This window comes from Styela clava, chromosome 4 (genome assembly GCF_964204865.1).
Source record: "Styela clava chromosome 4, kaStyClav1.hap1.2, whole genome shotgun sequence".
NCBI lineage: Eukaryota > Metazoa > Chordata > Ascidiacea > Stolidobranchia > Styelidae > Styela > Styela clava.
This window is the reverse complement of record NC_135253.1, coordinates 9,928,758-9,955,089: the sequence shown is the minus strand read 5'-3', so window position 1 is coordinate 9,955,089 and position 26,332 is coordinate 9,928,758. Positions and strand designations below refer to the sequence as shown.

The 26,332-nt window shown below is 34.4% G+C and overlaps 1 protein-coding gene across 1 annotated transcript; it reads left to right on the top strand.

Annotated features, from left to right (window-relative positions):
• The first annotated feature begins 7,002 nt into the window (after positions 1-7,002).
• Positions 7,003-24,646, top strand: LOC120326012 (uncharacterized). Its single transcript, XM_039392216.2, has 5 exons — positions 7,003-7,314; positions 10,599-10,879; positions 19,956-20,051; positions 20,680-20,829; positions 22,111-24,646. Exons 1-5 carry the CDS (start codon positions 7,130-7,132, stop codon positions 22,476-22,478), a joined length of 1,080 nt encoding a protein of 359 aa, XP_039248150.1. The 5' UTR covers positions 7,003-7,129; the 3' UTR covers positions 22,479-24,646.
• The last annotated feature ends 1,686 nt before the right edge of the window (positions 24,647-26,332 follow it).

The following is a 26,332-nucleotide window of genomic DNA, read 5'->3' as shown; positions in this document are numbered from 1 at the left end:
GCTGGGAATCTCTCTATTACGCCATGCAAGGACGGTAACTCGCCTTGCTGGAGTAATGCACTAGGGCAGGGTGGCCCAAGGTTGTCGCCCTAGCGGGCCACACTAACATTTTTGAATTGTTCGTGGGCCACAATAGTGCCAAGAATAGGTAAACAGTGCAATACAAAACAAACACATTTATTGTCCAAACACATTGATCATTATTTGTCATTTTTGAAGCTAAAACATGCAAAAAACTCACCAAAACGTGCAGAAATCTTACAATATCTACATTTAGTGTACGATTTCAAACTCTTCGTAACGGAGAAAGTGCCATAAGAAGAAATAGATTATCACCGACACAACTTGCAGACATATTAATTGTGGTATTTTCCTTCCCATGTCCAGTCAAAAATTTGTTTGAATTGGTCATCTTTCCTTTCAAACTCATGTTCACAAAATATCCTACAAATAACTGCAGATTGATTGATTATCGAATTTAACCAAATTTGAGATACAGGAGAAGAATTAAGAAATTTTCTGACATATAGGCAGCATTTTTTTTTGTGATACTGTTTGGGCTGGTTGCAAAAAAACACCCGGCAGGAATTATATTGTTCGGTCATTACATTAATATTTAGTTATCAGGCATATTCAACCTAGGTTAATAGATTTCTCATTCGTTTTCTAGTTTTCTGTGAAGCTTATTTTATTAGCATATATTCCCGACCAAGAAATAGAAAGCCAGTTAACAATTTGGACTAGCCAAGCACATTATTCATTAGTTGCCTCAGCTAGCCATAACACTAATCAATTCAGTGATATTGGTGATGTAACAATATGTCAAAAGATTTTTCTGGTTATTTTTATGACGAAACAACATCAAATGCTATTTTTTGTTTACCCTCGCTCCAATGTGACGCGGGCCACAGATAATGTTAATGTTTCGCGAATGACGATAACCAAGCTATATACGTATCACTAGCGTCTTCTAGTGGCTTGCTCAAAATCTGAATAAATTCGCGCCATGTTTTCGCATAACTTGACGATTACTCCAACGGATTACTTCCTATCCACTATTTTCACAATGTTCTCAGTTACTAACTGATTCAAATATAAGTGTTATCACACGTTCTATGCAAGGAACAGTAAACTAAATGATACGAGTTGTAATGTGACTGAATGAATGTTCAATCCCAGACTCAAACAATGCTAAATTAAGATAGATATTATCAGTGAATAATAACAATGATAAGCGCGTCATCAGGCGTGAAAAACTTTAATAGTGGCATTCAGACATCCAAAAATAATCAGATGCCTATCTGCAAACGTTAACGTTGTTCGTATTTTAATCAGATCAAAAATTACACAAGTGCACCTTTAAAAAATACAACCTTGATTAAATTTTCCAGGAAGTGGTATTGTATCAAAACAGTCTACACAAATGAAATATATTTGCAGGGCACATCTAAGACATATATTTATATATATATATGGAAACAATATTTTACGTCGTTTTCTTTGAATCATTTATTAAAGCCGTGACAATCGAAACAACACGAAAATTAAACTCCAAGTAGGTTACACCACTGTTATACCTTCCGCCATGGTTAACATGTTGTCATTATAGATTATCACAATTCATTGTATTCCAACTACTTATTGTATTGATTGCTGTTTATCTAATATTTTGCGCCAATACTCCAATATTACAAGTTTATACTGCAGCTATTTATTCTAGGGCTTCCCATTTTGGAAGATATGTTCCCTGAATATATATTTCAAAATCGAATATTTTTGTCAACACTGATTATTTGACAATTTACAGCAATTTCAAAAATGTAATCCATTATTTGCACTAATTTTAATTAACCAATAAATTAAAATCGAGCTTCTATAGATAAGAGAGACCTACTTTATAAAGGATCTCAAACAAGCTAGATTACGTTATGTATTTAGAAAACTGCTACACACACATGTTTGGTCCTTCAAGGTGATGGAAATTAAATACGAAAATACTGACAAACTAAATACAAAAGCAACAACATGTATTAATTTAATATGATGATATGTCAAACAACTCACAAAATACTGTTAAACGATAGATATGTGAACTTATCTGTAAATTTAAAAATTTCAGTGTATCAGACTTTTTGTATAGAACGAAAAATCAATCCTCGTGAAAGGTCTATTAGTGTTGTTTTTTCAAAAAGCGTTGAACCAATAAATGGATGTTCGGTGTAAAACACTTCTGCTACCAAACCTAACGGGACTTTATTTCGTCTGTCATTGCAATATTCATTTGATCTTCATTCTCTGATTTAAAATTGTAGCTTAGTAAGATTTCGTTAATCCATTCTTATCTAACGTAAATCTTGATAGCAACATTGTTTGTTGTCATAAACCAAGTTGATAATACAACACCATCATAGTGATGAACTTCTGTATCATGCCCTTCTGAAGATCGAGATACTTTGGAAACAAACAATTTCGCCGCGTAAAGCTGTAAGAGTATAATATTCTGAAATGTTTTATATAATAAAATTACTATTGCTATTTTTTAATTATTTTGGTTTCGAACGTCCATTTCACAGAATTTGTCAAATTGACATGCACGGACAGATACGAGTCTAAAGACAACTTATATCAGGTAAATCAGAATATTCTCCTAGTCTTGAAGACAATGGTGGGTTCCATAAGCACCGACTTCCTCATTTAATTCCGTACCAATGACCAATCAGCAATAAATGAAATTTGTGCAGTCGCTGAGACGTTTTTTCCTCTAACACAAAATTCCAGAAATAGCTGTGAGCATTAACTAGATTTTGTACTTTTTTATTATCCATTTGTTAGGTTTTAGTTGTGTTTTCGAGTTAAACAAAGGTCATTTTTGTCTTCCAGGGAGCGTTTCAGTTTAGTTGCAGTAATCAAAAATGAGCCCTGTAAAATACAATACGATCTGCTAGAAATTCAAACTAAGTATCAAAAATATTGCGATGGTAAGGTAAACGAAGGTTTTTTTGTTGGTGTTCTACACATATATTATGGAATGTAGATCAAATATATATAACTGAGCCACTCACTAGGGTTACATTGGTGGGTTAGATCAGATTTGAGCTCACGAATTCTAACATGATGAAAGAAACGCATAAAGCAGTGTCATGGTATCCACACATTACTCAGCAAAAAAGTCTAACTTCGGGCAAGCACCTGCGACCGTGAAAATTCATTATGCACGGTAATTAATGGAATGTCTGTCATACAACATCTGTTGTGCCGACAATGTTTTGTTGTTTGGTTATGGCAGAATAAATCAAAAGTAATCTCGTTACGGAAATTTTAAAAACGTAACAACTATAAACGCGATTCGTCGACAGCTCTGCGATTCCTAATTCAGCAGGTGTCAAACTGAATTGTAATCACCAGTGGTTTTCATGCCACCGAATCCTCACGTCGTGAATATTTGAGTGAAACTTGAGTCTTTTGAGTGTTTTTAACTGTTGATATCATTCATGGTAGTTTGTTCCATGCAAAATGTCAAATGCACAGTCAAAAGAAAATATCCTTACACAGTTCTTATATACAGTGTTGAAAGGGTACTCCTGAAGTATGCGCACCAAGATGGCGCACAACCTGAAATCAGGTTGTCTACCAGGTTAAGGTTGAAAGAATACTGGAATCTATATAAAATATTGTTGTTACACCAATCAAATCCCCAAGTGACGATTTCATTTAAACGAGGCTGGAAATTTCTTTAAATGCGTTGGTTTTTATTTAAATAGAGTTTCTCAAGCTTTCGTAAATGGGCGGTAATATTACTGATAAAGTTACTATCACCGCCTAAAATACCAAGAACTAGCGAAATGTTGATTCAATGTTTTTGGACAAGTACGCGAGTGAATATTGTTTGAAATGCGAATTGAGGCGCCTCCCGGTACGAAAAGCCGAGCGGAACCGAAAGACACTAAAAATAATCAAATATTGATTGTTTTTTATGGAGTCTAATTGTATGTGAGAATAGAAATTCACATTTAGTTGCAATGCAAACAGGATGCGCTTGGTTGCCATTTCCAATTTCACCCCAACTCACCAATTGTGATCGAAACGACAAAAGAAGGGGCAAACGGTTTTGATTTTCACCTCGAAGACACCCGAGAATATTTTCAACTATAAATACACACATTTATATTATTTATCACGCTAAACGCTACAATTCGCAAATAGGCTTGTCATTTTCCTTCATCATTTGCTTGAAATGTGGTTTCAAAGTGTCGCGCAAGGATTTATGACGTCACAGGTAATGATACCCAGTGTTTCGTGAAGCGTAAATAGGAAAGATTTATTCTTGAAGGTCCCTTTTTGGTATATTCATATAACTTGTCCCTTCAATAATAAACCAAGTGAATCTACAGACAAATCTGTCTCATTCTTTATGCATTTCATGGAATTCCTACATCAACAGATAATCAGATCTTACTTAGGGTTGTTGCCAAAAGCTGCAATAAAATAAGCTCAAATTTCATTTTTAATAGAAAATTCAATTCTTCGGTATGCTTACAGCAAATTAAGTTCGGACTGTAATACATTTATCCTGATGTATAGTATTATAATTCATATTCAACGTTAGTTGAACGAGGGAGAGGACAACTGATATCTGGGAGAAGAACTATCGCGTAATAACTTGTGAAATCAAGTTCGAATTACAGTGATATTTCATTTTATCTTACAATTTTTTCATTTCATTAAAAGCTTTAAAACCTTGTATTTATTTGCAAGTGTGATCGAGCTTCCTATTACTGTACCAAATTTCGACGAGTTTAAATGAGTTTTATGTAATCGAATTTTAACTGTAATTCAACATGGTGTTTTTGTGGTAGCTCATCGTTATTCAAATGACTCAAATCTAATTTGCATATGTGAGGCGGTCGATTTTGTAAGTGACTGAAAAATCTAAAATCGTGAATAAATGTAGTAAACAGGACTATAATGTAACATCGTGATTAATCGCCATATCTTAGAGTAGTAATAGGAATCTCGATCATTTTGAAGATGACAAAATACCGTCTAATATAAACGGTAAACGGAAAATAATGAACAACGTCCATAAGCCCTTGGGACACGATTCAACTGATCTAAGGCCCATTTCCTATAGTGAATTAAAACCCGAATGCATGTGGGAATTTTAGGTCATAAAGTTCGCGATATAATGACAAACAAATCTATTAGCACTCACTATTATAATGAACTGTATTTTATAGAAGCTTGCAATGCCGTCTATAACTGAAACCCCGCTGTGACCTTTCTTCAGCGGTCATGAATATAAATAGATACAATTTTCGAATCTTTGTTGAATAATTATTAATGGGTAGTCAAAGAGCTCTGGCTTTTTGAAATATGTAGGCTATGTTACGCCGAAACGATTCCGTTTCATGGAAACAAAGTAGATACATTCATATATTGTGATCTTGTCTATAGCCTACAACTGCCATGTGATATCAGCGTATTTAAATGATTTGATAGTGACAATCAACACACAGTTACTAATAATAGTAGACTATTAACACAGACTACAGTTACACACAGACTATTAATAGTAGGAAGCACTTTTTGTAATTTCGTGATTCTGTTGTAAGAACGGCTGCAACACCAAAGATATAACGACTATCTTGAAATCCCTTCCTATTATCTCAGTAGGATTTAATTATTTACTGTTCAATTTCAGTTTTTATTTTGCCTTAAAATACAAAACAAATACACGGGAAAGTTTGTTCAAGTACAACCCCATACACTTTTTTATTCCAGCACATGAACCATAATTTTGGAAATAGAGAAAGAAACATTTGCGTAGTAGTTTTAAACAATGTGCAGGTGCAGGTTTTAGCTTCAGTTCGTGAAGCATATTTAGCGCACAACACTCCCTTTGCACATCAATGCTTATTCAATGACCCGCAAAACAGACATTTTTTGAGGTGTCTGCCGGCATTGGTGGGGTGGTCGGTCGTTCACAACTTAATTTGGTATCGTTATGATGGCGCGTTTTTGAACCTTCTATGCTGAAGTTACATTATGTATACATGAATATTAAATTACCTTTGGCGCGAAGCTTGTACCATAGAACTGAAATACAAAATTAGGATTGAGGGCGTTTTATTTTCGTTCGCTTGGCCATTACGAATGGAGAACTACACAAGCAAAAGCGATCCGAATTATTATTCAATGGCTAGATTCATTAAAAACCCTCGATATGCGATTACTGAAAATTACAAACGACATTACCTTAACGATATGTACAAGTTCTCTTTTATATCAAAATTGAAAGAGTCGGGGGTTTGATTGTCTGTAGAAAACCAGTCGCATGAAACGAGGGTTAAAACGTTTTGTCCCAAATGGATAAACGCCACGAGTATCCAATTTCCAGTAAAGGATCAGTGGAATTTTGAATATTCTAAAAGGTTTCCAAGCGACTTGGCATAACCGTGACCATTAGTTGTATTATCGTATTAGCGGCAGGTTATAGCGCACTAATTTCTATTTTCAATTAAGTTTTAGTTTTGAAAACACCATTTCTTTCTTTTATTCCGGGTTCATTTATTTTAAACCAAAGAGTAAAATGCTCAAAAAGTTGTTATTCCATCTACGTCACTACGAAAAATGATCCGCTTGTGCAGCTATCTTCTCTTGGTCCGGGATCTCATATGTCGCTCGGTCTGTATCACGTTTCTCTCAGATATGGAAAATTACCTTGAATAGATGCAACCTAGTCAATATCAACAATGGATAAATTCAAAATGCATATCTTGATAATTTAACTCAAGCCTGGAGGCCCGTTTTATACTATCTCGAGATAAAGTGCCAGCATAATTGCCTCTGTCACTCCGATTAGTTGGTTCGCGTCGCCGGCGAGAGATTGCAGGGTTTATCTTGCTTTCACCAACGCCTCGCGCTTTCGCCTTTTTCACAATCGACTAAAACCAGTCGACCGAACACGAGCCGTCGTATTCCTTTCTCCGTTGCGTGGGATTTGTCAATAGGATTGTTCTGTTTCAGTGAACGCAGTTGTGTCGCACAGTGTATGTACAGTATTTATATTTTTAGAGTGTTCAAGAAACATTTGTATAAGAATATCAATTTATGAATACAGGAACAATATATGCAAGGAAATAGGAATATTATGCATATTTTGATTATGCGACCAACTAGGTCAAAAATGTTGGAAGTATTGGTGGTCGCTACGTCGTTCGTGCTCTTGGCCTGTGGCGTGGAATTCGCTACAGTAGACGCCGCATCTGACGTGAAATCCATACCAGCAATTTATTGGAATATATCTGACCCTATGTAAGTATTTTTACATTATCATATTATTAGTGTCAAAGAAATTCAGAAATATAAAAATATAATACAGAACATAAAAAATGGTTTATCCTACTTTTTAGAAGCCTAAAATGTTCCAAAACCTGAAATTAAAATGTTCCAAAATAGGGTGCTCGTTATCGTTATTAGAAGTCGTGAATATGTAACAAATCAGTGAATACATCATTCCAAGTCATCTGTAGAAAATATAGTAACTTTTGTAGATTACAACCCTCTATTTGTTGTAATCCACGTTTTACAAGTCGTTAACACGAAATCGCCTGTTACAAGGGATGTTTGATTTGAGTTTTAGCGAGTTTCTTTTGTGTCAAAGGCTTTTGTTTTAGCGATGTCATTCGGCGGTGTAATGTAACAGTTTTGGAAACAACAAACAGAATACTATAATAACAAAATTGAATCAACGTCCAAACCAGAAAATGATTCCCACTTACTGGATGGTGTATTTGGTTTCATGACCCGCTCGATTCTTTTGTCAAAGCGCACGATGTGACGAGCCGCTAACTATAACTAGTCGTTGAAATCTAAGGATTTTGTGTCCCGCTTGTATTTCCGTAATATTATCTATATAAATATGCTTTATAAAGCCACTATGTCGCATAATTTTACTGAATAACTTTCGAGTCATATCACAAGATTATTATTTGTTTCGTTGGCTAATGAGTAACGTTGTCTCTATCAAACGATGTCCGTATATGTCAAAAATTGTTGAAGACAAAAGACACAGCGTAAACATCGTTAATTTATTCACTACGTTAGGTACACATTTTTTCGATGAACACTGTTTGTCATGTCTGTTATCTGGAGACTTGGTACCATTTTTCGTCGTTTACGACCGAGTGCAATAAAATTGTTAGCTCATTAAAAGGAAACCAGTCATGCGACGAAAAGACTTTAACGTGGATACGTCATTGTATAAATCCGATTAAAATTAGTGGGTGGGATCGTCATGCGAATCGAATGCGAATTTTTATTGGAACACAAAGTAAACAGAATGTATTCATAATGTATATTAAAACTATCATTAGAGTTGTCAAGAATTCGAGATATCAAACCATGTACGTTCCGAAACTTTTCATTTCATTGTAATAGATAAAATAAGATTCCTGAGTGGCATTTGTCCTGAACTAGAATACAGTGCCCTTTCCAATTTCTGCAAACACCGGTTTAAGTGGAATTCGGGTCCATTACCCAGTTTACAGGCTTATCGTCGTCACTTAACACCTAACGTGGCTCCTATAAACCTTCCGGAAACATCTTATTCCGTATCGGTGTTACGTGTATCTCAGTAAATAATCCGCAGCCCTGAACACATTCAGAAGCGTTGTGTTGTCCCACAGTTTTTATTTGAATATATAATTAATGAACAGTATCCCACAAGACGGCACGAATGTGAAAAACCTGAAATGAAGCTCTAAACCGAAGTTAGAGGTTTCACCAAATTGAAATCTATATTCGACACTGGGTGAACTTTCATATCTGAGAATTATTTCAATAAGCATTGATTTTATGCGTTAAGTTCACAGGTAAACCTGAAACATAATCTAGTATTGATGTTTTATTGACGTTCGAGTATAAGGTTACATATGTTATCGCGGGAACGTCGCAATGTTGTAGCACATTGTACTTGTGGCTCCACCTATTTATCGAATTCTATTTTGTACTTGCTTCGTTTTATGTCGTAAATTATTCAGCAGCCTAGTGGAATATAGCATGTCCGCATAATTGGCAAATCTGGCGAAGAGTCCCATTCGTGATTTGTTTGTAACCACAAAGAGATGTAGCAATTTTGTGCTACGTCAAAAAACGTCTCAAAACTGTTTTCGGTCTTCTATCTCGAAGATCATTGTGAACTAAGGGGTAATATTTTACCTTATCTAAAAATATTTACTGCTCGGCAAACATGTATTGTGTTTAAAATAAACGTAAACTTCATTCCTTCATTACGTCAAAATAAAGGGATTTGTGGGGAAAAGATTGGCGGACAATATTATTGTTTACGACAGGTGCACACATATATGACAGTAGAAACCGATATCCAATATCGAAATAGACGGATATTATCTTTTTAATTTAAGCGACGTTCAAAAAATTCGAAATATGATACGTACATCCGGAAATATTAGAACATTTTTAATAAATATTGATTGAGCTACTTTACTACTGTTTGTTTTTCCACTCCTTAATATTAATTAAAACAATACGAAGTACTTGAGAAACTTTTCATTATCATTTTGAATATTAATACCGCCCACTGCACCTGATGGCACGACAGACGAAATGGTCTACTTTGCGGATTAGTGATTCAAGGAAATGCCTAATAAAATTTATACGATCATTAATTGCGCAGAAAGCCACCGATAAAAACAAAGCAAAATGATAATGGCGGAGAGACCCGATTTTCACGGTCTGAATACAATTTGATCGGGTAGTCAAATAACAATTACTGTTTGTCTGCCGGGTTGGATATATCTTTATCGACCACAGCCATAGATAAATCGCGTCTCAAAGTTGTCTTTCCGATGTTTCACAACAGAAACCCCAACCCAATTTATTTAAATTTTCAAGTTAGTGAAAGATATTTTTATTCTTTCATTGTTCAAAATTTTGAAATAAATTACGTCCGAAAGTAGCATTTTTGTAATAGTCGTAGCAAAATTAAGAATGCACTATAAGAATTATGAAGAAACTAAATACCATCCGGCAATGACGTCCATTCCTATATGCATAGAATATGGTTGCTTGAAATCCTAATTAATTGCAGAAAATTCCACTGAGTCACTTTCATTGATAAAGTAACAATAGTTCAAGTCCTATTACGTTAATATAAGTACATTACCCGAAAGGGTACTTGATACTTGAAGTAGCACGAAGGCGGGCCTAATTATTTTTAACAATGCCCGTTCACGTTCAGTGAGTACTATTAATTGCCAAATCATATTAGGTATTGGACAGTGAAAGCGTATTTTATTGTATTCCTCAATTAAGTAATACCAACCAACGTATGTCGACTGAGACTATAGACTACCCTCAAGCGTTAGCCTTTCTAGAACCAATGCGAATACCTCATATCAACGGCAACGTGACTATTTCAGAAATTTATTCCCAAAGTGTAGAAATATTGTTCGATTCGAGAACTTTTTACGTTACCTGTATCATGAAATGGTGTATTGGAAAAATACTCATGCAATGTAAATCCGAAAGCATTATTATATTTATTTTTAATCATTTTATATTTTCAATTATCCCAGATTCAAGGCAGGATCGAACTACGTTCAATATGTGGAACTTGAGCAGAAAATGGACATCATATGTCCATTACGTCAGCCCAAGCAACCAAACGGATTATATTATTTTATCTTATATCAAGTTACAAGGGAAAATTATTTGAGTTGCAACACAAAAGGTCAAAAAAAGTTGTTAACGTGTGACGATCCTGACGAGGAAAAGAAATATACATTTCTTTTCAACGATATATCTCCTTCACCTTGGGGACTAACTTTTCATGCCGATGAAACATATTATTTCATATGTAAGTATTGAATCTGTATTTTAATTTTGTGCGACGATTGAATCATAATATAGAAGACGCATCTTTAGTGAGGGCCGAAACATTCGCCTTTTGCACCACTTTTATGGTATCACATTGGTGAAATCGGATTTAGATATATATATATAGGGTAGATTTAAATTCATTACCAAACAATATTTCAATCATACGAATAATACTAATAAATTTTTGTAATATTTCAAACATAGGACTATAATTTCAGTGCACTTCTACAAATAACAGTCTTTCCAAGTTTCGCATCCGCTAATTTCTAGATATCGTTGATGACATTGAATGCACATCACCTAGAGACCCAATATTGACCTTCCCTTATCTTACATATTATATTGACTGTCTGAGTAAAACCTATAATTTCATGAGATGAAATTTTAATATATTCAACAGAAAAGCATTAGAGTTCCCAGCATTGAACTGCTTCAAAGCGACCATATTTTAAGACTTAGATTTACACATGCGATAAAAATCAGGTACACGATTCTTAGACAGTAAATTGGGTGTGGTTTTCCAACCAGATGCTCAAAATGTGAGACACAGCTTATCTAATTGTTATCAGATGTACTAATCAAAAAATTTATAATTGATCGCCTGGCCATACTCGATGAATCGCGCTATGATGCTTTGACTCATATAAATCAAAAATCGCAATTAAATCCCTGTTTATTGTTGTTTTATGCGAAGAAAATATCAATGTTTATGTATATTTATTTCATGTGACCTGGATATACCACTCTTAAGTTTTTTTTTAGCAAAAATTAGCTAACCACAGATAGCAGAGGCACTTTCAAGTGTACAAAACCTAAATCTTTAGCAGCTCATATTAGCTCGTGTAATAATAGTTAGTGACAATCTTATCGAATATCCACATTTTGAATTGGTCACCTGATTCGTATTACACAGCTGGAAATCACATTCCTGGTATTACGATTAAGTTTATTTTAATGCGTACTTAATTACACAAAATATTTAATCCAAGTAGCCGGAAAACTCGTTCGTTGTTTATTTGCGATTTAGGAAACGCAGTTTGCACCCTAGTTTGTTTTACGGATTTAAAAAGATAAAAACGTCGCTCCCATAATTAGGTCGTGTAAATAATAACATAACGACACAATAGGGGATTTCGTATGTATAAATCTGAATTGTACCACGCACGGCGTACGGAAAACCGTATTTTAACTTATTTCAAGCGTGATACGAAGTTCATATTTCAATATATGTTTATTCGATCGACATTTCGAATCTACGCAATTAGTAGCATAAAATTGGGCGTTAACTCTAATGACCAATTAGGAAAAGATTATTGAAACGATTATGCAGATTCTCAGAAAGTTTTGTCATCATTAGCAAATAAATTAAAATTCTCTAGTAGATTTGTAATAGATTTGCGCGAAACTCAGCGTGTGTGGCAATCTGGCAATGTAATATTTCTGATTTAAATATCTATGAATACGAAAGTTCCGGATCAGTTATGACTCCCCACTGTTTTTGAACAAACAAAGAACTATTTCATGAATATTTACAACCCCGAAATACAGAATAAATTATGTGTGGACGAAATATAACTTCAGTAAATGATACTTACGTACAGGAAGGAAGTTATTGCTGATGCAGAACCGAATGCCACGTTGAAAGTGATTATTTGTCAAAAATTATGCGTTTGGAACACTTCTTGTGTATTTGACATAGATGGCCTGACGGTTCTCGCTCTGATTTCGGTAGAAAGAGTCGTTGAATTTCATTCACTCAAAATGTCGCCCGCTGTATTATATATACCAGATAAGATTTAATTTTGGGGGTCGCTTGACTCGCTTCGAATTGTTCGGCGAAGTCACTAATTTCTCTCTATGTATTCTCCCTCCTATAATTCAAAATGAAATTTCGTTTTCCTATTCAAGGGTTGTCGCAGGCGGTTCAACTTGTATATCCTTAGAAATGATTGCAATTACGTGTCGTTAGTTTTTTTGACTTGATTGATGCTTTATTGTTCAATAAAATTAAATTTGGAATTTGAAATACCCTCCAACCGTAACTTAATCTTCGACTGGAAAACGTTTGAATTCTAAGCTGTTGATTGCTTTTAACGTCTGAGTATAGCTTTTACTTATTTCCCAAAATGAAACAACGTTTTAATTTCGTTAATAAATAGGAAGAAATGTCTAGGATTTCTCAAATTCATTCTGTCAGCATATTTTTCAATTATTCTTGGCTCGTTCAATTTGCCAGAAATATTTAGGATGAAAGCAAGGCTTGTGTGGGTTCTAAAATAGACTGCTTCATTAAATTTCGTGCTAAACCACAAAAAATCACCATGGTTCAAGAACTCCTTCAGCTAGCGTTGATGGCTCTGAAACCAACTTTTGTTCCACCATAATTGGTCCATAGGCGATAACGGGGTGAAATCCATACTAAATACCGCCCATGGGTGTATCGTGTTGTCAGGTAAACAATTTAAACAGGGGGTAGATGCTCGGAAAATCAGCGAAGCAAAACTCACAAATGCACGGGGTTAGGTTACCCGTTGAAAACTCGTCTGAAAAGGGATGATTACACCCCGATAGAATCAGACTAAAACAACTTTAGGCTTGAAAAATCGACGCCCGCGCCAGGTTGTTTATTTAACGCAACCAATTCGTTAAAGCTAAGTGTTCTTACTCACACGGTTAACAGTATCTTACCGCTTTTCAAGCTGTTATAGTAGATACTCGAAAGAAAGAATTGTCCATAAAGTCAATACTTTGTGCGTTTATTTCATATTTATGAATTCCGAATATCGATGTTGAAGTACCTCGTTGTGAGCTTAGCGGCAAAATGCGTGTGAATCGATATTTGAACGTCTTCAGGCCATTACCATCGCGACTGGCAAGAAAGTATGGCGCATTAGGCCTGAAACCTGTGCTTACTTCAATTTCAGACAAAGACGAACGCATACCTAATCGCTTCATGCTTAGGTGAGCGCGAATCTTTTTCCGAACATACTGAGACCAAATCAAAAATGTCTTTGTTGCAGTTTAAAAGAAATACACTATTGTTTTTGGTTCACATATCCAATGTTTGAAAATGTATGATGGTGTCCCGGCGCTGTGAAAATTGATTGGAGCCTAAAGGCAGTCTATATTCTTTAATTATTGTTTTTATATAAAACAGTCATATATGTAAACGAAATATAACTCCAAAGTCTGAAAATTTCAGACATACCGAAATTTTCTAGATTTCAAGACACACTACACGAATGGTATTAGTCTAATTGTACCTGAACCGAGCCATGAATTGATTGCCGTAACCCTTTTGGCAGGGTTATCTTATAAAAAATTTAGAGTATTGGATTAGGGGTGTTCCTAACTTGAATTTGGAACATCAAGATTCACGAATCATTTTAGTAAAATCGAATCAAAATCTCGCGTTTCTAAGCTAACAGGTTTTATATCGAATTTCGTCTGAGATCATCCTAACGAAACCTAATCAGAGCGCTTTTTTCAATTTTTAATTTTAATTAAAACAGTCCATTTTTGGTTAATTTTTCAGATGACTAACCGTCTGATTTGTTCTTAGTCACGTCCAATGTTATGAACGTGTCGTGTTCGATGTGATATTAAGAACGCACAAACATTTGGATAATTATATGTTAACATTTGCAATGAATTTGTGTAACGCCTTAGGTTATCTTACATTTACAATTGGCAGTTATGTTCGTTCTCGGTAAATAAAATGAACGCATTTCATGGCGAATAACGTCCAATTGTGATAATTAAACTGTAATCAAACAACATACCAATCTGTTAAACGCGATCGTTGGTGTCAATAGAAACATTCATTTAATCCGGATTTAACAAAAATTGAATCTTGAGTTATATAAAAAAGTTTTATTTTAAAAATTTTGAAATTAGTGGATAAGGAACATTCTTGTTTCTGACTTCAACTGTCGATATGACAAATAAAAAAAAATTACTCTAATACCATTAGGTAAAGCGTCTTCTATACACTAAATAAAAAATAGCCTTAGTGTGTGACGGAACTACTCTCAACTGTGCATCTGGCAAGTGGTTAACAAATTTCACATGATTGAAAAGCAATGATTCGAAATACCGTATAAAATTGTCATCGTATACAAATGATATGTTAATACTAACCCATTATGCAAACTACATTTCGCTTCGTTTCTATCTAAATAGAAAATTTTAGATATTTCGGACGGCATGACATCTTTAAATGTGATGACAGTTTTTATGGTCGTTGCCGGATGGGATTTCTCGACATTTTTTCTGGTTCGCGTGAAACATGACCTTGGACCAGCTTAGGTTCATTCTCTTGCGTATTCTACTTTGAAAGCGGTAACAACCGTGGCTGAAAAGTAAAGTTCAAGATTGCCAAACTGTCAGTCAAACAAAATTAACGAGAACGTTTCTAATCGAAATGAAGTGTTAATGCATATTGTCGATTTCAACATTATATAAATTGAGTTTGAATGTTTTTATGGACTCTCTTAAATACCACTTAGCCTGGATGACATTTGAACCGTAATGGACCAGAATTTTTAAGCAAAGACAAGACGAAAGGTACATTACCGCAAATTACAATCACTCAACGCCTTTTGTTTGTTTGCACGAGATAAAGGCCTCGCTTCGTCGCTTCGAAGATGTCAGTTAGCATAAATTGACGAAAAATATTGACGAAAATATACAAACAACCGATTGATAATACATTGCGGCGGATGCGCAAGTCCATTAATCCTATTTTAAACCGCATTTTGTATGCACTGACACTAAAGCAGAATATTAATCGTTATGTTATAAGTTATATATATGTCGCCCTGGGCGATACCGCCGGGTACTTCTGAAGGACTACGGGTCCTGGGCTCAATGTTTTCACATCAAACGTTTGACATGTTACCATCTTCCGTAGTTGTGGGAAACTATCCGGAAGCCTTAGTAAGGTTTAGCAAGGACGGATAAGCCTGACATATGACGGTATTATTGTTGAAAGAAACTCAATTTACTAATCCGTACTACTGCACCTTATCATCCTTGCCTGTCAGACTCGATTTAACCCAATCTGTAGTGTTATTTATCTTATAAAATGGAAAAATAGTGTGATATGTATTTCACTATGTAAATATATGTACCATTCATATAATTAGTTCAATTCCAATAATCAAGTAGTCTCATTCTTAAAAATTAATTGTAGGACGTGGATAAAATAAAGGTTATTCATATTTAGTTTAAGATTGACCAAAAATTTTCTACCACCCTTATTTGTTGCCACATTCACAAATGAGCCGGAATCAAATGTATTTGAAAATGCATATTTCCTTGTTGTAAAACTTGAAAGATTTCAAAACTACACTGCATCACTAATATTTCTAGAATGTTTTTCGTAAAGTTCATTGTTTTTCGGAGTACAGTACCTGTCTATGTCATCGACATTCGAAAGTCCTTTGATGATTTTCGTTCAAATGTGGTTAAATTTGGAATTAAAATATTTATAATTTATCTCACAATCCCATGTGTCATTGCCGTCATGAGTTGATATAAAGTAATGACTAAGTTCAAAAAACAATAAACGGTATGGAGATAATCCCCGCGGTCATTACGAGTCTGTTATAAACACTATGAGTTGGGTCGGATCGAACCTCTTTAGCTGTCAATTGGGATAATCCATTCGTCAATCATCATGTATGATTCAAATATGGCTTTGATTATGGATTTGGTGAAATTTATCTATGGCCATTTTCGTTTTCTCATTTAAATAGCAATTTCTTTGTTTCCTGGGTTTTGTCGTTGTTTGGCCAAAACAAACAAGTCCTTGCACTTTTTGTAATTAAGAAAACGGCCACCTGCGATTTTTTCTGAAAAATGTTAAGGCGATACACGCACTCATCCAAAACAAGCTGGCGGTAGATTTGCACATATGGTGCGTGTATACATTGGTGTATATACGGTAAAATCCGCCGATAATATATACATATATGCATACACTATTAAAAATTTACATCGAAATCTATACTCTCATCATACAATTCTGATAATTGTTTTGTCTGCGGTTCTGAAAACCTATGTTTTCATGATGTTGTAGGCCCAGGATGATATTATCTTGAATTACAAGGGTTTTGATTTTAATTTGCACTTTTCTCATCAGCAATATTGTTGACTTCAATGGGAATAATGGCAAAGCTTTGGTTTAAGGTAACAGGTGTTTTTTGTCCATGGCATAATACCACAATCCACTAACCTTTACAGGATTAATAATCATCATCGCCAAAAGCACTAAAAATTAAATTAAAAAGGCCTCATTATATACGCTATTGAGATTTTGACCCATCTTGCAGGCAAAATTAGATTAAAGGTGCTTTGAACGAAAAAGAAGAACAAAACTATTTAAGAAACTGGTGTAAATTTTGCACGGAGCTTCTGATAAATTAAGACCCCATAAAAATTTTCGAAGATAAAAAAAAACTCGATTTTAATCTACGCATTTTTCTTGCTAGAATTCTGTCATCGGTTCGCCTTTTACTTTGATGTGAAGGTTCGTTTAATATTGAATCATTCTGATTAACTCATTCTGATCAACCATTTTCAAATTACTATCATTGAAAATTAAAAATTGATGCACGAACTTGTAATATTTGTCACTAGAATTTTTAACTAAGGTTGGCGATTGACTGTTGAACCCAAAACTATTTAAAAATGTGCCTTTTATAATCTCGATTTCGCAGTAATCTAATAAATAAGGTTTCCGAAATGCTTATTTTTGTCGGGAATGCTGAATCCTTATCCCGTCCATCAACATGCCGTAGCGCTTTTTTATGTTGTGTACGAGGATGAGCGCACGTACCATTTGATTATCTGTTGTGTAATTAAAACTTCGCCGAAAATCCGACTTAATGTTAGGTTAACAACGGCGGAATACACTGAGTGCAGGTGCATTTTTGCACGGTTCATATGTAGCGAAAATCCGATCATTCTGTTTTAAAGAGATCAATGACATTATTATATATATCGGTTAATTCTGCTGTGTTATTATCAACCAATCAGAAATGGTAATCATTTCACAACAGTTGGCATCGTCACGTTCAATCCGTAATACAAGCGTTTCCATTTTTATATCTAAATAAAAGAAGACAAATGAATGAACCGTTAAAATACTAACTATTGTATACTATTTTTAATTTGGTATACTAATACTACTTCACTAATTTACGATCACACAGGATATAAAATTATTGAATTAGCTTAAATCTTTTGGCCCATAGCATTTCTGCTGTTACGCAGTATTATCAGGAAACGTTTTTGGCCGGTTTTAGTGCTTTTTTTTTGCCCAATGAATTTATTGGTGCATTCTGGCCATTCCATGTTTTAGTTGTCTATTAACTATTCAAAAATATGGATATGATGTTTGCAGCTTTAGATTTGTTCAGAGTGATTAACACTTGTGCAATATGAAACGGTAAGCATGTTCACAGAATATGCAAATTGCAACATTATTTAAAATTCAGCCTTCAAGTTCAATGTCTGAGACTTGACATTCGAAAATAGTAGGATTTGACTTAATCCTGTATTGATACAACCAAACATCTTCAACTATGTGTCGTGACGCACGAAAAAGCTGCAAAGCGTATATTTAAATTTGAAAATTACTGTTTGTGGACTGAACGCTTCGGTCTAGGTATTTCTATTAGACGAACCACTCGATAAAGGTCTTATTAAAGTTTAATTAAGCTATGTACTTTTAGCCTCAGCATGAAAATACAAGCGTCTTGGCATTAAGTAAATAATTTTGTCAATGTCCCGCGTCGGTATTGATAAATTAAAACATGCCTGTTCTGTTACATTACGTAGAATGACTATTCCAAACCGAAATTATTCGTTTGTTTTGGAAAATGCGATAATTGAATGATGGATTAATTTTTGTAAAGGATTGACCACGAAATTCGAAGCGTCAATTTGTACTACAAAGATATTTGAATTTAGGAATTTTTTGACGTGCATACACATTATTTTATGTCGTCGTTATTTCCAATTTTTATAATAAAATCATAAAAAATTTGAAAAATGGGAAACATAAATTTCTTGGAAACTTAGATTGTATCGTCTGTTTTCTTTTGTTTAAATCTCAAAATTTGTTTACCATTCTCCACTGTCAATTTTCAAGATAAGAGGAGCCTTATAATATCAAATGTCTGGGTAATATCAAACCTGATAAACTGCCTCTCCCGTCTATTATCATCAGCCGTTGTATTGAGAATTGACAATGGTATTTGGCGCGTCAAGTTTTAACCACATAGGCTGGCCGACTGTGCAGTACACCATTTTGATTTTGAACGCCCAAAATGTCTTCCACTAAATATACAAATTCATATCTTAGGTGGCGATTAAAATTGATAATAAATGAAACTGTAGTTATTCAAGCATAAAATCAGTCACACTTGATTTTTGGAATTTGATAAATTTGGTAATAGGATCTAGAAATGAACAAAGCCAAAAAAGAAATTGTTTTGAGTCTCATTTTTCTCTGCTGTCTTTCAAAAAAATGACGATTGTAATAAAAATGTTCGTTCAACCGCGAAATATAATTTTCCAGTTGAAGTTTTTCATGTTCAGTTCAAGTTTATAAAGATCGCCGTCAGTAATCATCATGTTATGTGTAGCATCATATTACCATTACGAGCTATGGTAATTTATTGCGTTAAAATACCACTAATATTATTATAAAACGTTTTAGCAATTATGTTACGTGGGGAATATCATATTCTGCTTATGTACATTACGATTCCACATAATTTTTGCAGCGAAGTATTTTGCCTCATTTTGTCTAACCCCTAAATGAAAAGAGCACACACTTTATCTTCTCCAATCGCATTAACTAAATTTTTAAAGTTTAGAAGAAAATTGTTTCCAATTGCTCACAATAACTTTCGCTCTTGTTGTATAATAATTACAGGAAAGTCGAGAACGTAGGCCTACAAAGAGTATTAATACATTGATGTTTGTTCTGACTCGTGCTGTATACTCTTACAGACATTTTAACATTGTCTTTTTTGTTTCAGCGACTTCTGACGGGACTGTTTCTGGCATTAAAAACGAGAAAGGAGGAGCATGCACGGAGAAGAACATGCGTCTTATGATTACAGTCAAAGAAAATGGTAAGAAAAATACTTATAATCGATAATTCATTAAGAATCTACATTGATTCCAGATTTCCCAATTTCTGTGATTTTTTTATGAGATAATTTTTTAATGAGCATGGGACCAAGGATGTCAATTTGAATATTCTGATATTGCGTAAGCAAAATTAAATATAATTAAATTCTTGTAAATTGAAAAATATCGCAGAAAATATATAAATTTAGGCACGAGTTTGCTGTGATAATGATGAATTTTAACCCAAACATTTTTGGAGCAGAGAAAATTGCATATTTTAATTTTTTTTTAAGATTTCTATATATGATCACAATTAGGTACGATGGTTTAGTAACGTTTTTGGTAATGAAACGATTGTCATCTTTAGAATTGACATATATTTCTTCATCGAAGAACTTCGCAGAAAATTAAATTACAGGGTGACACCAAATTTAAATTTAAATCAGTTTAACTGTCAATACCGAACCGAAAAGATCTTTTGGCAGTATTTTATTTTTATTATTGGTGGCTGCTTGTCTGTGGCTTTGAACGAACCAAAAAATGAAAAATAAAAAAAAATCTGTTAAAGCATAGATTACTAGGAATTGGAGAAATGTTGATTTCCTGTTACAGTGTTCATTTAATTTTCAGGTAAACGCAATAAAGATGTTCCAAAGACCATCGTACCTGATGTACATAAACCACCGTCACCAACGGTATTGCCGAGACCAATTAACACCATCCGACACACGTATAAAGAAAACATAAACGAAAATACTGATACTGAAGAAGGCGGAGGCGGTAGGTCTTTTTTGTTTAACATTTCTCAGTGCGGGCAGTTGGAGCATGTACCTTAAAAATGTTAGCAAAGGATTTGTATAGTGAACAATGGATTCGATATTTTCTGGATACAGCCACCCAAGCCTATTCATAAACCAAAACGATATCAATCCGACGCTCCAAAAAAAATTCACCCATATTCAAATTTATGACATTACACATGCTCAACTGTGCATGATTTGCTCCTTGATTTTTTATAGTCCACCTTGTTTGTCTTCGTGGTTACACTTATTGTAATAATTGTGATATCAGTAGGACTAGGACAAAAAGATTTGTTAAATGAATTTCTGTTTTAACGCTGGCCTTTTTATAAACATTCTAATAACCAAAATTCCTTTGTATGTAAAATTTGACATTTATGCATTGACGTTATTATGTATATGAAACAGGTAAAACAGATTACTCGAATTCACAATGAAATTTGGAAAAAAATTTGCATAGTAATATAATAGTAATAATATAGTTAATCAATAGCGAAAATATTATAATGAATAAGACAAAGAAGGTCGGAATTATCACTTCAAAGTAGTTGCGTTATTTGGTCAGACTCTTCTATGCGACAGGATTGCGCTATTTCGTCATGTAATCTGCCTGAGAATTCTTGATATTGATTTTTCATATCGATTTCCTGTATAAGATTATAAACAATGGCTCAAGTCCGCGATAGCGACTGGGATAAAATTGATCAAAAATTGAGTAGAGAATAACAAAATAATAAAAACCTTCAAAATAAAATTAGAGTGGCGCACTCATGAATTATTTGAGGCCACATGTGTTTTCTTCTTCATTTTTGATATTGTCAATATCATGTCATAAAATTATATTGTTATAAAAATATCACAATAAAACTTTGGCATAACTAAATATATCAAATTAGCCAACCAGTTATGTCGAAACACAATAGCATCATATCTATTTTTAAATTCTGATTTTAGTGAAAGGGTTAGCTGTAGTGAATTTGCAATAAATAATATATTTTCAGTGTTTTTCGTCTGAAGTTGAATCAAGTCAGATTTTTATTTCTGAAACTGCTGATAAATCAATTCCATTAATTGTTGCTACATCGGAAAAATTATAATAAATATATTTTGTCTACATGAAAATTTTTTATTAATAGAAAATTGTATTTCTTAATGCTATTTTGATACTTCCCAGCGACCAAGCGTGTCGAATGTCCGCCATCGGCTTTTCACCTAATATAGGAATTTTTGTCTAAATCTGATTCCATTTCTATTTTTACAGGTGGCAAAAGGGAAAGCAACAACACTGAACTAGTGAACAGTAATGGACTAGTAATCGGCGTCGTCCTTGGCGCTTGCGCAGTATTGTTTATTGTATTATTGGGTTTTTTGGGATACAAAGTTTATCGAAAGCGACGACACGTCAAGAAATATCAGCACCACCCAGGAATCGTCGCCAGCAGGAGTCCTACTCCACAAACTCAAGTCACCCTAATGCGCATTCCCTCGCACCAAGCTGCTCAGCTTCGCGTGCATTCAACAGGGAGGCCGAACAGTCATCACCACCATTTAGAAATACAAGATTTACCCGCGCCACCGCCGTATAACGAAACTATGATGGATCACGCAGGTTCAACAATGGAAGTTTGATAGCTTTACAATCATATATTGCAACACTAAAGTTCCAGAATGTTCAATAACGATGCTGATCGCCGAGAATAAAGTCCGCATGAGTAGGACTTCGCGACAGGGTACAATTACCGGCCAAAAACTGAGCGCTCGATTTGGCCAATACAAACGAAATACCGAACAGTGTTACTGATGGAAAAGCGATGCAACAGCCTGCATTAAGCCACTTAAAACGATTAAAGGGTCCAAATTCGTCTGCCAAAGGCGCCGACGATTAACATATCGATCCGAAAGCAACTTGTGCAGGCTTGGCGTATTTCACAGAACATTTAAGCGAGGTTTTATCAAGAGAATTGACGTTTTTGTATTTGCAAAAAGCAAATTTTCACACGGATTTAATTTCAGTGAATACGTTCGATATTCACAGAGTCACGATTATTTGCTAACAGGATTTCGACACGAATAGCACTTGGAAATATCAGTAATAAGTCTGATTTTTTTTCGATTTTCCATTTCTCGCATGTTCGTGTGAAATATAACAGTTTTCTCGGAAATTCAAAATAAATGATGTGTTTGTGTAATTCTTTGCATAAATTAGGCAAAAAATCGATTTTTGAACCACAATTGCTTTCAATCATTACATAGATAAAAGACTTACAATTTCTGCTTTCATATTTGCAGACGATATACCATATTTCATGTGTTTTATAATCGATTTGCCTTAAATATTGAGTTTCGCACTTTTTCGTTTTTATGTTATTTTATTGTGTTATTTTTCTTTTCTTTGCTAAACAAATTATTTCTAATCAACAACTATAATACCGCTTCTTCATTTGTTTATTATTCCTTTAATCTTTTTTTCCTACTTTTTTGCCATTTAAATTGTTTTTCAAAAAGATAGTATTCTATCAACCAAGTCAAAAATTTGTTGTTAAATAAACGTCACCAACTATAAAGTCATCATCTCCGTCCAAAATCGATTTCTCATAAAGCAAATTAAATTTGCGTTTGATGACGTCATCGTGACGTCTATAAACAAAATAGTATATGTTGTATTTAGTGGGTGATGTTTTTTGCGACTTTTACCTGCTTTTACCGCTTATCCATGAGAGATGAGATGCTATGCTTAAGCCTATATTTTATAATTCTATAATTTTCATCGCATTGAAAATTTTTCAATTCCTACATATCTTATATATAAATACCGATGGGTCATAGAAAAGTCTCGCTGAAAACTAGCAATTTTTTCGTTGAAAATATTAACTCACAAGTTGAAATAGGTTTTTTGTTAGTAATATTGTCAATTTATGATTTATCAAGCTAGAGCTAATGCCTGGCTTGTGAGTAAATACTTCATAACCATATTTTCAGTATGGAATCGTTCATGCCATACACGACATGTAAATGGATATCGACTAGATGGCAAACGACTGCAGCGGCGCCAGGTATTTTTCAGTGGTTACTGACCGAAAAGCTTGCGATGGTAACCTAATTTGACGCCATCTTTGACAGTTCGCTTTCTATCCGTCATCTGATAATTTAATGGCGGGGTGAGATAAAGTTTTGAACAAAGTTTAAATTTTCGATCCGTCGGTTGTTTTCGTCGAACGCGAAAGGCGAGATGAAATTCTTACCGCAAGAATGCTAATGACCTCTGTAGAAATTCTATATTTTCGTGTCACTGCACATGCGCTAAGACGTGGGGGAAAACTGCTTTAAAACAGTTTTGCGTGTTTGTCGAGATGGTGTGAAGCAAGAATGCTGGGATGTCGCGACTGGTTCAAATTTACAAAAGTCTGTTTGTGGCGGTTCGTGCTTATAATCAGGAAATCAAAAACTGCAGTGTAAAATACTTTGGAAAAAATCGCAATTTTTTTTAAAATTACATACTAGGGTAAATGTATATTGATATCCCATCCACGAAGAGATCACATGAATTCCGATTAGGGCCTTTCTCTACCTAACTAATAAAAGTTATAGGTCAACAGGTTAGCGAAAAAAATATATATTTTCAAGAATGTTATGTTACTATTATATATGGCGATGGGACAATGTAAAATCACGCCCCATTTTTCTGTGGCCGGAGATGAATTTTTCAATTTCTTTTCTAATTTTGACTGATTTGTTATTTTGCTGAATTTCGTTGCCAAATATTTTCTCTAATACAATGATGATGCAGTCTATCTACAGCTCTGGTCTTCACTTTGTCCGGAAATCTGAGTGGGATTAGTTCAGTATGGGATTAGAATATTCTTTTATAATATAAGCCAGTACTTGCCCCAAAATAGGTTTATGAAAAGGATTTGGGTTGTATGACGTTTCGCTTGAGCTAGACCAGCCTATTGAGTCTTGCGCTATAAGCTATGTTATCATTGTCGCTATAAAATACGTTGCTCTAAAATGGATGGCATAAAGTATGTCGAAACATTTTATGTGTATATCTTTCGTAATGGTTAGCGAACAAGTTGTAAATGTTGACTAATTTAGATCGATTCTTGTTCATGTGGTAACTGTAACTTGTATTTCACAATCGTATACGAGATTATTCGCAAGTCAATACACAAACATACAACTACAGCTGGTGTCACGGAAATTGCCAGCCTGTTAAAAAAGATGCCTGGGATTATGAGGTGTATTCGTAGACCACTAAAAGGTTTGTACGAAGCCGAACCACTGATTTTTCAATAAAAAAGGTAAAATTATGTCAAGGAAAAGTTTGAAAAAAAGTTTTTCTCAAGTGGTCAGTAAAAGCCCTCATTATCTCAGTTTCCTTCGAATATGTTATCTCGTTGTCATTTTTGCTTTTATCAGTAATCACGAACAAAAATTCATCAGTTCTGTCAAATGACTATTTTTCATCACATTCACAATTTAAACAGATGTGCAAATATTGTACAGAATTTTTTTTTTCATTTTTACATTAAATACGGCTGTGAAAATGATCGTCTGAGCACATAAATTTTTGATCGTCAGATGACCATTGAAAGGCATTTTTTCTCGCGACATTGCCCCCTGGAACGATGTCTAATCCGCGTTAATCCTCGGTTCAGGGGACTAGCTTGGTATGGCAGTGAGGCTAAAAATAGTTTCGAGTCTTTGATAGTTAGGGTGTAAAAGATCCAAGTTGCATTCTACTCAAAAATGTTCTTAATTTGTATAAATAGATCGTGACCCACACCGGAAATATTTAGCATGCTCCCCTGAAAAACAAAATTTTTAATCCTTTCAGTAAAACCAAAATCCAAGGGCTAATTCTCCCAATAGAATGTTTTGATGCGCTTAGAGAATCCAGTCCTTGAAGCGAAACCTTAATCAACAATAACTAAGTCGTTCAGTCATTGATGGCAATGAATTTGAGCTTGAAATAAAGACATTGACAAATCAAGCCAACTTGACGTTGTCCTCCAATGGTCCAGAAATGACTAAGCAACGATCAATGGTGACCCTCACCAAAACGGAGCTCAAATGTTCTGTTTAAAGTCTGTTTACGCCCCGTGTTTAACCCTATATGAATCGTAAGCATTGTTCAACCAACATTCAGTATTTAGTTGAAAAAATGCATACCGGAACAGGGCCTAGCAAGCATGAAATATTTGCATTATATCATGTTGCTTCGTTAGTTATAAAATTTCAGCGATTGTTTTTTATGCGTTTTGCAAGGAGAAACAGTTTTTTTCATGGAATGAAGAATACCCACTCAGTAGGTTAGCACAAATTTTGCCTTATACAGCCATATCCACGGTTTAGGACGGAATGCGTCAGCATTACTAATTTACAAGTCTGAATGGAACTTGGTCAAATCTGTTTTGAATTTTCAACTGCAATGGTGTTTACACGTGACAAAAAAGAACAAATATCTTTACAGATTCGAGTTT